The sequence below is a fragment of the Centruroides vittatus genome, unplaced genomic scaffold (genome assembly GCF_030686945.1).
Source record: "Centruroides vittatus isolate TY-2023 unplaced genomic scaffold, ASM3068694v2 scaffold_576, whole genome shotgun sequence".
NCBI lineage: Eukaryota > Metazoa > Arthropoda > Arachnida > Scorpiones > Buthidae > Centruroides > Centruroides vittatus.
In genome coordinates, this window is record NW_027122713.1 from 3417721 (window position 1) to 3432119 (window position 14399).

Sequence of the window (14399 nt, forward strand, 5' to 3'; positions counted from 1 at the left end):
ACCCACAGGATGGAAAGAATCACAAAAATAGAAAATTGCTGAAATTGCTTACTAACAAAAGGTATAATTGAAGAATACAGTTGTATACTAATTTAATATAATATTTAGAAAAATATTACAATTGAAAACAAACATAGATAAAGTTGATAGAAGAATTACAATAATCTGACACAAAATACAGATTTATATACTGTAAATTCTGGATCAAGAGTCTACAATTAAAGGTTAACTCTGCTAATGATTCAGTTGCATTTCTGTGCTGGGAAGAACTTGTAAGAAGATAATAATTTTTGTGTTTGTCTTCAATTAGATATTTTAAAACAACATACAGTAAAATTTCTTGTGTCTTGGGGTTGCAAGGATTTTTCTTATTTTACTTGCATTTGCTGCTCTGTCAGATGCCATTAATACTAATCTTGTAATTTCTCTCAATCTTTATTATTTTCTTATTGATTCTTAATGATGGATGTAAAGTCTGAGAGTGCATGATTCATCAAAGAAGCTTTCATACTGAGTAATTTTTAAATTTACAAATTAAGAATATTTTTTAATATTATATTAATCAAACAATACATTTTATGCATGAGCATTACAAAATTTTGTGGTATCTTGTAAATAATAGTACTGAGGTTCACCAAAGTCAAGTAATTAATGAAAATAAATAGACAAAATGTTGTTTTATTCTTGAATATAGTAATTTAATTATTTGAAAGAATTAGTAAACATTTTTCCATTTAAATTGATTCTTTGATTTAACTGTGTTGTTATAATTATAGTTACAATAATAAAGTTATTAACATTTGGAATGTAAATTTTTTAGGAAGATCCATTTAAGTTAAAAACTGGTGGTATGGTCAATATGAAGGCTTTGAAACAAGGAAGGTATGTTTTATTACTATTTAGAACTTCTAACATATACTGTATTTTACGGACTATAAGATGCACTTTTTTCTTTGAAAAATTGCCTCCAAAATTCAGGTGCATCTTATAGTCCGTAAAATACGGTATCTATATATATATATATTAATAATGGTCAGGAATGAGCTGCAGTATGACATATTGGACCTCATTCCTCACCTAATTATCCCATTGTTCTAGCTAGATTCAAAGTAGGTACAAAAAGAGGTCATTTAGTGCTCACAGAACTGAAAGAATTAAAAGAGATATATATTTTTAAAAAATTCCTTCTGTGCTGCATCACTAAGAGTTTATATTTATACATAAAACATCATTTATTTACAAACTAATGAATTAATGTAACTTTTTGGAAATAAAGCACCATATAATTCACTGTTCAAGTGTATCTGATGTGATTGTTCAATACTGAGAAGGAAAAACAAGATTGTTTTCAAAGTGTGAGATCTGGAAATCCCCTTTGACACAAAATTATAATAAATTATATCCGAATTAATAATTACCCTTTTCTTATATCCGAATATAATACGAATTATAATAAAATTGTTCCCCATATCGACTTGAAAATTTTCCTATTATAAACATCCTGCTAAAAACTGTCCTGGATATAAACATCCTGCCTACAAACGGTCCTGGACGAGAAAACATGCGTCCCCGGCCGTATAACTGTCAACTATCCATTGTTCTTACGCTGAGCACAGATCATCTTGCAACTTAAGTTTATAGTTAGCGCCCGAATTCGCCGTATTGTTTCCAATCCCGGGAACACCTATGGCCTAAGCACCTGCACGTGACCAAAATTCCCAGCAAAAAGATATATATAAGATGTTTCCTTCTTCCCCCGGGGGAGAATCTATCATCGATTAAGATCGAGTCGCGATCTTACCCTGTGTGCCTACAGAATATATTTGACTATTGTGCCTCAAGTACCATCGAACCTTCCCTAGAAAGGAATATTCGATCATCGTGACGAACAGCATATTTGAATTACTGATTGTCCAAGAGGTATGGACCCCATTTATGTGAACTCTCTCTCTCCCGTCGCGTGATAGGGATATATAGCTATAGAGAGGTTTCAAGGTCGCATGTCACGTGATAAAACACACGTTTGCTCCGCCCATTCGCCATTTTTGTGGTAGTTTTCGCTCGCTTAGCTTGCACGTAGTCTGTTATTCGACGTCTTTTTTTAGTTTAAACGTACAAAAATACTGCAGTTCTATTATCATGGATTAAGTTAAAAAAGATTCTTTTCTTGCAAGCTATTCTAGCAGTCTAACAGGACGAGATGCAGCTCTGTACGAAGAGAAAATTTCGTTATGTCAAGGCGATCCATACGAAGCCAGTTTATCAGACTTCGTCGTATATCAAGAGTTGTGGCCGAAAGTAGAATTTGGTGACATTATAAACTATTTGGTTTTTACAACAAATTTCTACACCCTGTCACAAATGAAAGCTTATAAATCTTTAGAGGCCCATAACTATTTAACAAGTGGCTGGGTTTCTCCTGATATAAAAGTAAAAGTAATTAATAACAGCGAAGTAATATTGCTTGGAAAGATATGTTTTCTTTTGTTTGTTTAAACTCGTGTTTTTACGTATTTCTTAAGTAAGAATTTTTGTCTGAAAGTAAAAGTCTAATTAAAAACAGCCGTGGAAATTTTTTAATTCAAATTGTTCAGTACCTTTATTTTCTAGTTGAAACTAGCATATAATAAGTCTACTTGCTTTTCGTTTTAACGTGTAATGTTTATAAGTTTGCACTAGCTAAAGCCTGAAATTACGTTAGTTATTCGTTTATAAATGCACTATACCTAACTAAATTAATATAAGCAAATCAGTAAACTCTTTTAGGTTTTAAAATATAACTTAGTGTTTATTAACGTAAATATTGAAATGAAATGTTTCTGACAAACTCTTGTATTGATATTCACTTTATTCGTAACGAAATTTTTCCGGTTAATTCTCGAGAGCCATGCAGTTTGCCTTCGTCGTGAAAGCTCCTCAGTTTGAGATCCTTGATGACAAATAATGCCGGGAATTTTAAAAAATGATGTTCCTTTGTTCTTGAGTGAACTAGCATTACACCCAATTACACAACAAATCACCATAGTGATATTCGCGACGAAAAAAACAACACAAGAACTCCAGTTAAAACGCACGTGAACACACACAAAACGTAAACAAGTCACAAACAGTCACAAAGATGGCGCTGGACAATTGCGCATGCTCATGACGTCACTCGTGATGTCGACATGAAACCTCTCTATATATATATATATATATATATGTCACCCCTTTTAATGTCAGATTTTTTGTAACGTATATTTTGTTTCCATTAAATCGTTGTTATCTTGTTAAATGGTGTCTTGGTTGCTCGAATATTCGCTTATCGTCTTACCACGACTCCACTTTCCCTCCTACACTCGACCAGATAAAAAGCAGTCCCATCCCTACGGGATCCCTACCGACAAATAAGCCATCTCTGACTCGTGGGCAAGTCCCTCCGACTTGTTGCCGACACTAAACAGAGGTCTGACCTCGTCATCCCTCCTCGGTACCCACAAAAGTATTGAAGACTTATGTTTTAATTTACTATAACTTAATTATTATATTACTTTATGTTCAAATAATGTGTTATTAACAATTGTAATTTTTTTTGCTTACTAAAATATACTTTTATATTTTAATAGGACGGGCATTGAAGAATTAGATGCTGTAAATCTCGGAAATACCTTTTCTGCAGAAACCAATCGACGCGATGAAGATGCAGATATGTAAGAATAATTTGTGGTAGTAAAATGTTAATTAGTTATTTATGTTGAAAAGTAAGGAAAATATTAACATTTTCATGATCTGTTGATTGGTGGCAACACTGAACGTTTTTGCTTGTAAGCTCCCCCTACCCTTTTTACTTTTACTTTTGTTCTATGCTTCCTGCCTTGTTCTTCAGACATTGGATGAATTGTTTGAAGTTGTAATGTTAATATATTTTCCTGTTGTGTTTAAATAAAAGTTTTTGTTAACTATAACAGTGTATTTAGAAGTTCTGACATCAAGTTTCAACAATTTACTTACTTATTAATAAATGAATGTAAAAGTTTTTGATGGCTAAGCAATGATTTCTTTGGTTTTAGGATGAAATACATAGAAGAAGAACTGGCAAAGCGTAAAGGAGTGGAGAATGCCGAAGAAAATGATCAGGATAATAAGTAAGATTTTACTTGTTAAAATGAATACTTATTTACAAAAATTTTGAAGAGACATAAATTACAGTAGAGAGTCGAAAATCAGAATCAGTTGGGGACTGGGGTTGTTCCGATTAGTCATTTGTTCCGATTACCCATTATGTATGAAAAAATACATTAACCTGTTTGATGTTCAAATTTTTCTCCATTGCGTGTCGCTTTGTGTTGAATTTTTCTCCATTGCGTGTCGCTTCGCGTTGAATTTTCGTCGATTTTAAGCCTAACGAAAATTTTTATAATAATAATCGAGCCTATTGTATCGTTAAAAATTATTTCTGCATTTTGTACAAACAAAATAAATATATTGAAGAATATAAAAACATGAAAATTATACTTTAGAAGTAAATTTAGTATCAAAAACGTTCGATTCAGCACGACACAGTCCGACTGAAAATTGTTCCGATTACCAGCGTTCTGATTAACGACTCTCTACTGTAAAAATATCTTCACATCATAGAAACATATTGTAGGTATCCCTCGTATAACACTGTAGTTACGTTCCAAAAAACTGCTGTGTTATGTGAATCTGTGCTATATGAAACGAAGGACTAGTGCAAAACATTAGAATAGGTTCCAAAAATTAGCAAAAATATAGTATTCTTTTCCATCACTAAGAGAAATATGTTTATTAAAGCAATCGATAATTTATTTTCAATCAATAATTAACTAAACATCACAATTAAAAGTATTGTATTAAGCATTAATATTAATTTTGGTTAAACCTGGGTGTTTTCTTTTTACAGAGTATTGTCGTCTGAGCTTTTTTGTTGATCATGGTCAGAAATATCAGCAAAGTCTTCATTTTTCTTATTTTTATCATAAAATGTTTTTATAGATGACAAAAGAAAAATATATTAATTGAAAATTTGTTCTGGGGGTCCCTTGTTTGTTCAGTCAAATACAGAGTGATTTTTCTCCAGAATGTGTGTTCAAATACCAAATTGTTTGAGTTGGGAACAGTTTGAGTATCAAAATATCACTATTTCATTTGTAATTTTTACAAATGAGTACTTACCTACAGTTAAAAAACAGTTTAATAACACTTACCTAAAAATGTTTAAATAGACTTTATTAAATATTAAGATTAATCTATTAAACCAAAATACAGTGACAGTCTTAAATGCAATGTCTGAAAGCAACATCAACAATACCTGGTTGATAGGATAGCTAGTGCAATTTTTCTTCCTTGTCCTATCAGTTATCATTAAAGTAAATCTGATGAAAGGCACAAAACAAATTGAAAATTTCAGTATTGTAAAATCTATGGGCAAATTTGAGATGACACACATGCTTACTTGAATAAAAAAAAATATAGAATAATGGAGTTTGCACTTAAAAGTTGTGAAATTTTGTATGGATGATTTCCCAAATTCTCAAACCATATTATAGCAAAACCAGAAACTATGTTGTAAGGAGGATATCCCCACTTTTCCAACCATGTTAGAGTGAAACCATGTTTTAGAAGTGCCATGTTGTACAAGGGATACCTGTAATCCTATAATCTAACAGCTGAGTTGACCTTTATATTAATCCTCTCGTTTATCTTAATATGCAAAACATTAAAACTTCCTTCTGAAATCTGAAGACATTTTTAATTTATTGCATCTTTTAAATTTTTGTGAATTTTAAGTATATTTATCATTCTGGATATTTTATTAATTGTTAAATTGAAGTTTAAGATTAATAAATATAAACCATGAATCCCATAAGTTGTCTTAAGTGCATTGAGAATTTAAACAAGCATGGTCAAGCTGATCTGATAGCACACTTCACAAAAGCGAATCAAATATTAATTTTGTTTAAAATAAATTTTATAAATTCTTGAAATCAAATAGTTGTTGTGCGTGTGTGTGGACATGTGCAATAAATGGATTAAATGGAACATAACACTTAGGTAACGAAAGTGAAGTCATTGTGCATGTGCGTGGAAATCTGACACATGGACAACGTCTGACAGACAGACAAAAGATCTAACATAAGCACTTCACCACTATAGTGGAATGTGCTAAAATGTAGCTTGACATTACAAGTGCAAATAATAGTTTAGTATGAAGCAAGTTAAGTATGAAAATTAAAATAAATGGCTTTTGCCTTTATTATATTTATCCAATACAATGAAAATTCTTATCTTTGTTTACATATTTAAATTATTTTTTTCTTTTATCTATCTATATATATAAAAATGAATGTATGTCTGTTGTCTGTTTGTCCTTCATGCATTACTACACCATTTATCCGATTGCCATGAAACTTTGGGAAGTTGTTTAATACACTCCTGCGAAGGTTTGTGGCATATGTGAAGACCACCATTTCCCCCCTTCCAAAAATACCTTTATATATGGATTAAGGCTTTTATGTGCAACAGATGGCACTAACTTTGACGACCTAAGTTTGCTTTTCTGTGAGAATGGACTAAAGCAGATCATTTTCTATCTATCTATATAAATTAAAATATAACGTTCGTTTGTTCCTACCGATTCCTTTGAAATGTTGATACAACGTTGCATTCGAATATGCACGTGTTTTATATAATATACATGTCGAAATTCCCCCCACTGAGGGGAGATGGACAGGATTAAGGCTTACCATGAAGAACTTAGCTTCTATTATACTATTTTAAATGTGGTTTTTTGCGTTTTAATAGGTTATGTCAACAGAATATATACTAAAAAGGGATTTTTCAATATTCCCCAGTGGGGAGAGGGACAGGATTGAGGCTTACTGTGAAGAACTTGGCTTCTATTTATACTATTTTACATGCGGTTTTTTGCGTTTTTAATTGCGTTTTAATAGGTTACGTCAACAGAATATACACTAAAAAGGGATTTTTCGATATTTTCTTGTGGGGGAGAGGGACAGGATTAAGGCTTACTGTGAAGAACTCTGCTTTTATTATACTATTTTAGATGCGTTTTTGATTGTGTTTTAATAGGGTACGTCAAGAGAATGTACACTAAGAAGGTATCTTTTGAAATTTCCCTCACGGGGGAAGTGTTATACATTTATAATAGATACATTTTGAGCCACAACAATGCGTGGCCAGGTCAGCTAGATATATATAAAGCTGTACAGGCCTAATTCACTCACTGATATGAAATGTTCAAGCATTTTACCAAAAATATAAATGTCCTCTTTCCTTTGGACCATCTCTCACATTACCAGAAAAATAAGATTTAAAAATGCTATTTTGTTTTTTTAAGATGTCAAAGTTTAATGCTGGATGCAAGACAGCTGATTTCAAGCACTGTTTGCATGTTGAATCTCTTCTAAGTGAATGGCTTAGAGTTTATTATAAAAGTCTATTTTTAGAACAAATGACATTGTTTTATACCCTGGATTAGTTAAATGTATAAATAATTGACCCATAACTGAAGCTCTCAAGCTCTCAGAAAGGATGTCCTGAAATTAGCTCACAGGATAGTAATGTCATACTATCATGTGTCTAAAGCTGATAATTAAGCAATAGTTAAGCAAGCAATTTGAGAAGCATTGTTCAAATTTTATATAAATTGTGATAATACATTACAGAACAATTGTAAAAATTATACCATTATATTTTTATTATAATTTGATTCTACATTAAGAGGTGTTGATATTAACTTAGGCGTGCAGGGTGCAGGTGCACCCCAAACACTTTTAAACGCGTGTATTTTTTCATGTAATGAATGCTTAAAAATGATGCCCTCAGTACCATCCTTCAAAGTATTGAAGATCGCACTGAAAAACTTAAAAATTCCAGGAAAAAAAAACAGCAAAATGCACAGGGTGCACCTGCACCCCGCGCGCCTAACGGAGGAAGTTTTATTAGTGCGACCACTGGAAGGGGTGGAGCCGAGTTAGTGTACTGAAAAAATGGTCATTGCCTGATATCGAATCAGTCATAATACAAATGATGAATAAGAGCATAGAAGGCGTATAAATAAGATTTTTAAGGCCAATTAACAGAAAGAAGGTGTCCCATAGGCTTAGCATTGAAAGTTTGAAAAGTGGAGTTTTCTGGAAATATTTATTGCTAAATTGTCTGGAAAACATGTTTATTTGTCTAAATAATGTCAAACAATTTCTCGTTACCAAATTAGAAGTAAAAAAACGATTAAAACAAGCGATTTTATAGTGACTGTTTACATAAGTCAAAGTGGTAGTCTGCGGGGGCATGGCATTTCGCAGGAATTTTACCAACAATTGTTTTTACTGGTGGATCTAATAACAGACAAAGAAAGTAACCAATACAGTGTAAAAGAAGTCAACTATCGATGTTATCTTCCAATAATCCTTCTTTTTATCTCTAGTTGCTGTAGAGTTTTGGGGGTGTGTACTTTTGGAAATACTGAAATATTTTTGGCCCGAGCTTTGTGACAAAGCATTTAATGATTGGGACAGTTAAAAAACACATACGGGAACACGATTCAACGATTAGATAGCAACAGACTTGTTTACAGTTTGAAAAATAGACTTTTGAAGTTGACGATTTTTTCCCTGAAAAATTCCCGAAATGTAATACTTTTTTGTTTTCGTTATAAATAAACAAAAATTATATATTTTAAGTAGTATTGTTGATTAATACATCAGAAACACAATCCCACTAACGTCAAAAACAAAAAACCGCGAAAAAAATTTTGATTTTTTTCAGTAACAACTTTAGTCGCATGGGGTGCAGGTGCACCCCGTGAGCCCCACTGTGTTAAATCCCCCCCCTGCACCTAAGGCCAAGTTAAATGACAAAGCCAAAGCTTGCTGTTCTGGAAACCTGGGTTTTAGTTTTGGTTGGAAACTTAGAAGGTTCTCATGGACGGTCTATCCCAGAAATATTGGGTTTTATTCTTTACTGACCGACTTCCTCTATTGTAAGCTTGGACAAACTCATAATGGGCATGGCTAAAAAGGTTTTTTAGTGCCCTCAGGATGGATAATTAAAAAATAGATAGATGAATAAAGATAAAACATGATTTATTGTAAAACTTCTTAATAGTTTCAGGTTTTAAAATTAATCCATATTTTTATAACATTTAACATTAATTATAATATATACTTCTATCAGTTAAATCTAATGTAAAAATTTATTTTTTATAGAGTAATGAAACCGGAAGATGTTCTGTTTGAAGTACCAGAGCATTTAAGACGATCATCATCTAAAAAATCAGAAGAAATGTTGTCCAATCAAATGTTATCGGGCATACCAGAAGTTGATCTAGGAATTGAGTAAGCAAGATATTTTATATTTATATAAAACTACAGAGAAAACATCTAACTGTTTCTTTCAAATCTTAATCCTATATAAATTTAACTTGTGATCATATGAAATTGCATCAATTTTCTGCACTTTGTTTTTTTTTTGTAGGCATTTTTACACACTATGTTTCCATAATATCTTCATGCTACATGTTATCCATCTAACTGTGTAAAAATTTTAGTCAAAAAATATTTCTTCTGTTTATCACAAGCCTTGAAAAAATGCTGCCGAAAATCACCACCTTCTATGACCTTCACAAATTTAAATGCTTTTGTGCTTTATTTTGTGTCTGAAAAATACAAAAAAAAACCATTTTCTGGTTCTTTTGAGTCTTTATGCATTCCTGTCATTTATCTCTGGTTGAACTCCAATTGTTTCATACTAGCCCACTCTATTGCAAAGTTTGAAGGACTTCCTATGGGAGTTTGCTCAAATTGTGGTGTGAGAATACGAGCGAGGATATGAGACTCATAACTTCTTTGATCCGTCGGGATGTTAAGGCCCACTCACTTTGTTGAAAGATGGCATTTTTATAAAGTGTCATCTGGATTGAGTGATCCTTCTAACATCAGGACTTGATACCAGCTACGGAAGGATTTTGCACCCTAACTCGCAATATTACAATCTATATTTAAGGCTGTTATTGGAGGGCTGTTAACTTTTGAGGGGGAGGATTGCAGGTAAGCTCGATCATAGCGGTTCAAATGTCCATACTTAAACAAAGGGATCAAACAGGTTTAACAAATAACAAAAGTTTTTGATTATTAAATTTCATCTTTAGATAATTTTTTAGTCGATTCGTCTATTTTAACCCGGCGGCCTAGCAGCCTCAAAGGAAAGGTCTGGTCGTCAAAGGGTGTTCTAGAACACAGTTAAGAAATAAATGGTGAATCCAAAAATTACTTTTTGAACAGACTACGTCTTCTTGAATCGACTAAAAAATTATCTAAAGACGAAATTTAATAATCAAAAATTTTAAAGTTAATTCGTCACCAGGGGGACACCAGAAATCTGCATTAAACAGCGCTTCTCAAGTGGATATAAAAGTCTGGAAGTCTGTCACTGGATAGATTAAAATTGAAGATGTCTGTAAGATCCGCCAATTTCTGGATTTTTACCTTTGTTTTAATTTGGATGTTTTATTGTGTTTTTTTAAAGGAACTATTTTAACCCAGCGGCCTAGCAGCCTCAAAGGAAAGGTCCGGTCGTCAAAGGGTGTTCTACAACACAGTTAAGAAATAAATGGTGGACCCAAAAATTACTTTTTGAACAGACTACGTCTTCTTGAATCGACGAAATAACAAAAGATTTAATTAGATAAAAGACAGATGAAGAGATACAACAGAATAACCTATCATTATATTGAGATCTGACTACATACATCTCTAATTGCGGAGAGAGAGAGTTTACAGTCAGTTAAAATAATAATACCTTAGTCAATATGTAGAGCTTCTCTTCTTATAGGGAGCGTGACTTGGTGAATGCAAGAGGAATGCTGGAGAGTCAGAGTGGGACTATCTTCTATTAGTATGGCAGGTTCGAATTCCAGTCGACTGCCTGTTGTTTATGGCAAATCTCTTCTTCTGTCAACTGCCTTGAACGCGTGGATCATTCCCTTTTTTATTCTAAGTTTCCACCAATCAGAATTTTGGATTTCGATCATCTGACAGGACATACATCTAACGTAAGTTCATCAGATATGAGTGATAATGACTTATTGAGGGAAGTTCTATTTCCTCTTCCCATGACAAATTACGACTTGTGTCTATTTTATCACTAAAACATTACATTGACATTATTAATCAAGTGGGTAAATCTAAGACTGGACCAGCATGTGATAAATAAAACGAAAAAATTTTCAAATAAATTGCTCTCCACTTGTATTCTTACAGTGAAATTGTTTTTTTAAACAAAACAAGATCTTATAAACTAAACAATGTAAGATGTTAAAATATTTTATATGCAGAGAAGACCTATTACAGGATTTCTCAGAATTGTGAAATTTGAGGAACAACAATTACATGCAGCATAATTATGCATGAAAAATCGGTGGGGAATTGCTGCCTTATGCATTCTTATGTGTTTAAAAAAACTGCATGTGACCATGGATTAATGGAGAATAACATGTATTTATGTAGATGAGAAAGAAATGTAAGCTCATACCCAAATTCATATGATGAAATTCAATTCCTAACTATAATAATAATAGATCGTTCATATATATGGATAAAAATGCTCTATTTACTTCCTAGAGGCAATTACTTATAAAAAATGATTATTATATCTTGTTTGTTTTAATTAACTTTTTTAAATATATTTTCATCATCATCACAGCACTCCTTGAAAAAATATTGTGAAAGAATTTAATACTTCTTATTTTTCAACTTTAAGTTATCTTATTTTCTTTTTTCTTAAAATTTAAAAAACATTTTGTAAAGCATTATTTTTAAAGTCTAAGAATAAATAAATTATACTATGATGCATGTACAGTACATTATAATTGAATTAAAAAGTACATATATATATAATAAATATAACTAACCTGATAATTATTTCAATTACTAAACTGCCAAATTCTTTATTGGGTTATAAGGCTAAGTAATTACTAAGCAATTTGGCAGGTGATATGCCACCAGGCCATTATCTTTTGTTTCATATAATAATTATAAATAAATAAGTAAAATGTAATTTTTAGAATATCCTGGAAGAAAATATCAGCCCGAGTGGGACTCAAACTCACAACTCCCACTTACTGTGCAGACATCTTGCCAATTACACTGTCTGGACCTTTATCTCATCTTTACTGTCAAACTAATTTCATAATATTAGATGTAATTTGTGAGTGACTAATTCAATTATATTGGTGTGTACTGATTGATGTGGAATGCATAATAGTATCAGTACAGGTGAATTCTAAAGTGATTTCATTAAATGGAATGTATATAAGTATGAAACTTAGAGTTAAAACAACTGATCATATTGTCTTGTGGGCTCAAAGATCTGTTTTCACACCCATCTTGGCCAGACCCACGACTGGGGTGACAGAATGGTGAAGGATAGGGCTTGACACATCCAAGATGAATCTCCCCTAAAAATTGCTGGGAGTTTTTCAAACTCTTGGATTCGTTTCTGGATTCCCTAGAGCAGGAGGCTGATGCCTTCACTACTTTGGACATTTGGCCATTGAATGTAATCGGTTGCTCAATGCATTTGTTTTTTAATATTAAATTTAATAATTATTAGTTTTTCAGTATACAGTAGAGAGTCGTTAATCCGAATCCCGGTAATCCGAATCGCCGGTTATCCGAACAATTTTCAGTTGGACTGTGTCGTGCTGAATCGAATGTTTTTGATACTAGATTTACTTCTAAAGTATAATTTTCATGTTTTTATATTCTTCAATATATTTATTTTGTTTGTACAAAATAAAGAAATAATTTTTAACAATACAGTAGCCTCGATTATTATTATAAAAATTTTCGTTAGGCTTAAAATCAACAAAAATTCAACACGAAGCGACACGCAAGGGAGAAAAATTTGAACATCGGACAGGTTAATATATTTTTTGGTACATAATGAGTTATCCAAACAACCCCAGTCTCCAATTGATTTGGATTAATGACTCTCTACTGTATATTTATTATCACATTGTTTTGAATCAAACTATTTTTTATTATGCAGTGAAAGAATAAGAAATATAGAAGCAACCGAAGAAGAAAAACAAAAATTGTTAAGAGAAAGAATGATAAAGAAAGAGAGTGGCACTTCATTTGTTCCAACCAACATGGCTGTCAATTTTGTTCAGCACAACAGATGTAAATAAATTCATTTTAATTTATAAGTTTAGAAAAATGTTATCTTATATAGTTCTTACATTTTCAGGCATCTATTATTAAATAGTTAATTTAATTAACATATATCAGTATAATTCGGTGTATGTTAAAATTATTTTCTGTCAATTCTGATTAATATTTTTCTGTAATATATTTAATCATAACCAAACACCCATCTCAAATGGCATTAGTTCTTGTGAGATGTGACTTTCCAAAGACTTTAAGTTAAAAATCTAAATAATATCACTAAACCCTTACAAAAATGGTTAAAAATCCCAGAAAAAGTAATGTGACAGTTTCAAGAAATGTTGAATTTTTGATGCTATAAGAATGATTGTGCGTGGGAAGATGTGTATCAAATTCAGTGTTGATTCTGAAGAGTCTAGCATAGAAAATGAAGAGATTATGACTTTCATACCACAGAAGACAGTGATATATAACTTTCTTTAGTTGCAATAAATTCTGAAAAAATTTACATCAATAGAATCAGTTCTGTTGACTTAAATGTGTCTCAGGTTTTCTATTATTTAAAAAAAAAATCTGTGGGTGAGCACATGGAAATTAAGATGACTTAGATTTGATGGTGTCTTGTTTTGGACTTTCTACCAAATTTTTTGGTAGAAAGTCCAAAACAGTTGAAAAAAACTTATTTGTTTTGGAGTTTTATCAGTCAAATGTTTCTAAATGTTAGGATTAACCAAAGCTTTGTGAAAAAAGTTGTTACCTTGTGGATTAACCCAACCAAGCATGTATCTGTGCATATCTGAATATATTCTTTACTCATTTTTTCTTTGTCTAATTATCATCCACCTTGGTTTATCAAGCTCTGGTGAATATATTAATAAAATTTATCATTTCGAAGTTAAGACAATGAAGAAAATATACACATTTTCAAGTCTATGTTTCATCCATTTTCACCAACCATTTTCACCAAAAAGTATTCAGAATTAAATATATTGTTGAGAGTGGTTACTTCTATAGTCAGTTTACTGTTTTTAGCTGTTACATCTGTGGTTGGTGAAAATGGATGAAACATAGACTTGAAAATGTGTATATTTTCTTCATTGTCTTAACTTCGAAATAGAAGATATCCAGAGTTATGTAACAAAATTTATCATTGTTTGTTTTAAAATAAACAGTTTATCAATTAAAAAGCTATTACACTCAAACCTGTTT

At 31.7% G+C, this 14399-nt stretch overlaps 1 protein-coding gene across 1 annotated transcript in view; it reads left to right on the top strand.

Annotated features, from left to right (window-relative positions):
* The window catches only part of LOC136989471 (splicing factor C9orf78), a 32285-nt gene that overhangs the window by 6286 nt on the left and 11600 nt on the right, over window positions 1–14399 (top strand). The window contains exons 4-8 of the mRNA XM_067287625.1: window positions 821–882; window positions 3606–3689; window positions 4050–4124; window positions 9231–9359; window positions 13072–13205. Coding sequence (XP_067143726.1) covers window positions 821–882; window positions 3606–3689; window positions 4050–4124; window positions 9231–9359; window positions 13072–13205 — 484 coding nt within the window. The remainder of the gene's footprint in view (window positions 1–820; window positions 883–3605; window positions 3690–4049; window positions 4125–9230; window positions 9360–13071; window positions 13206–14399) is intronic.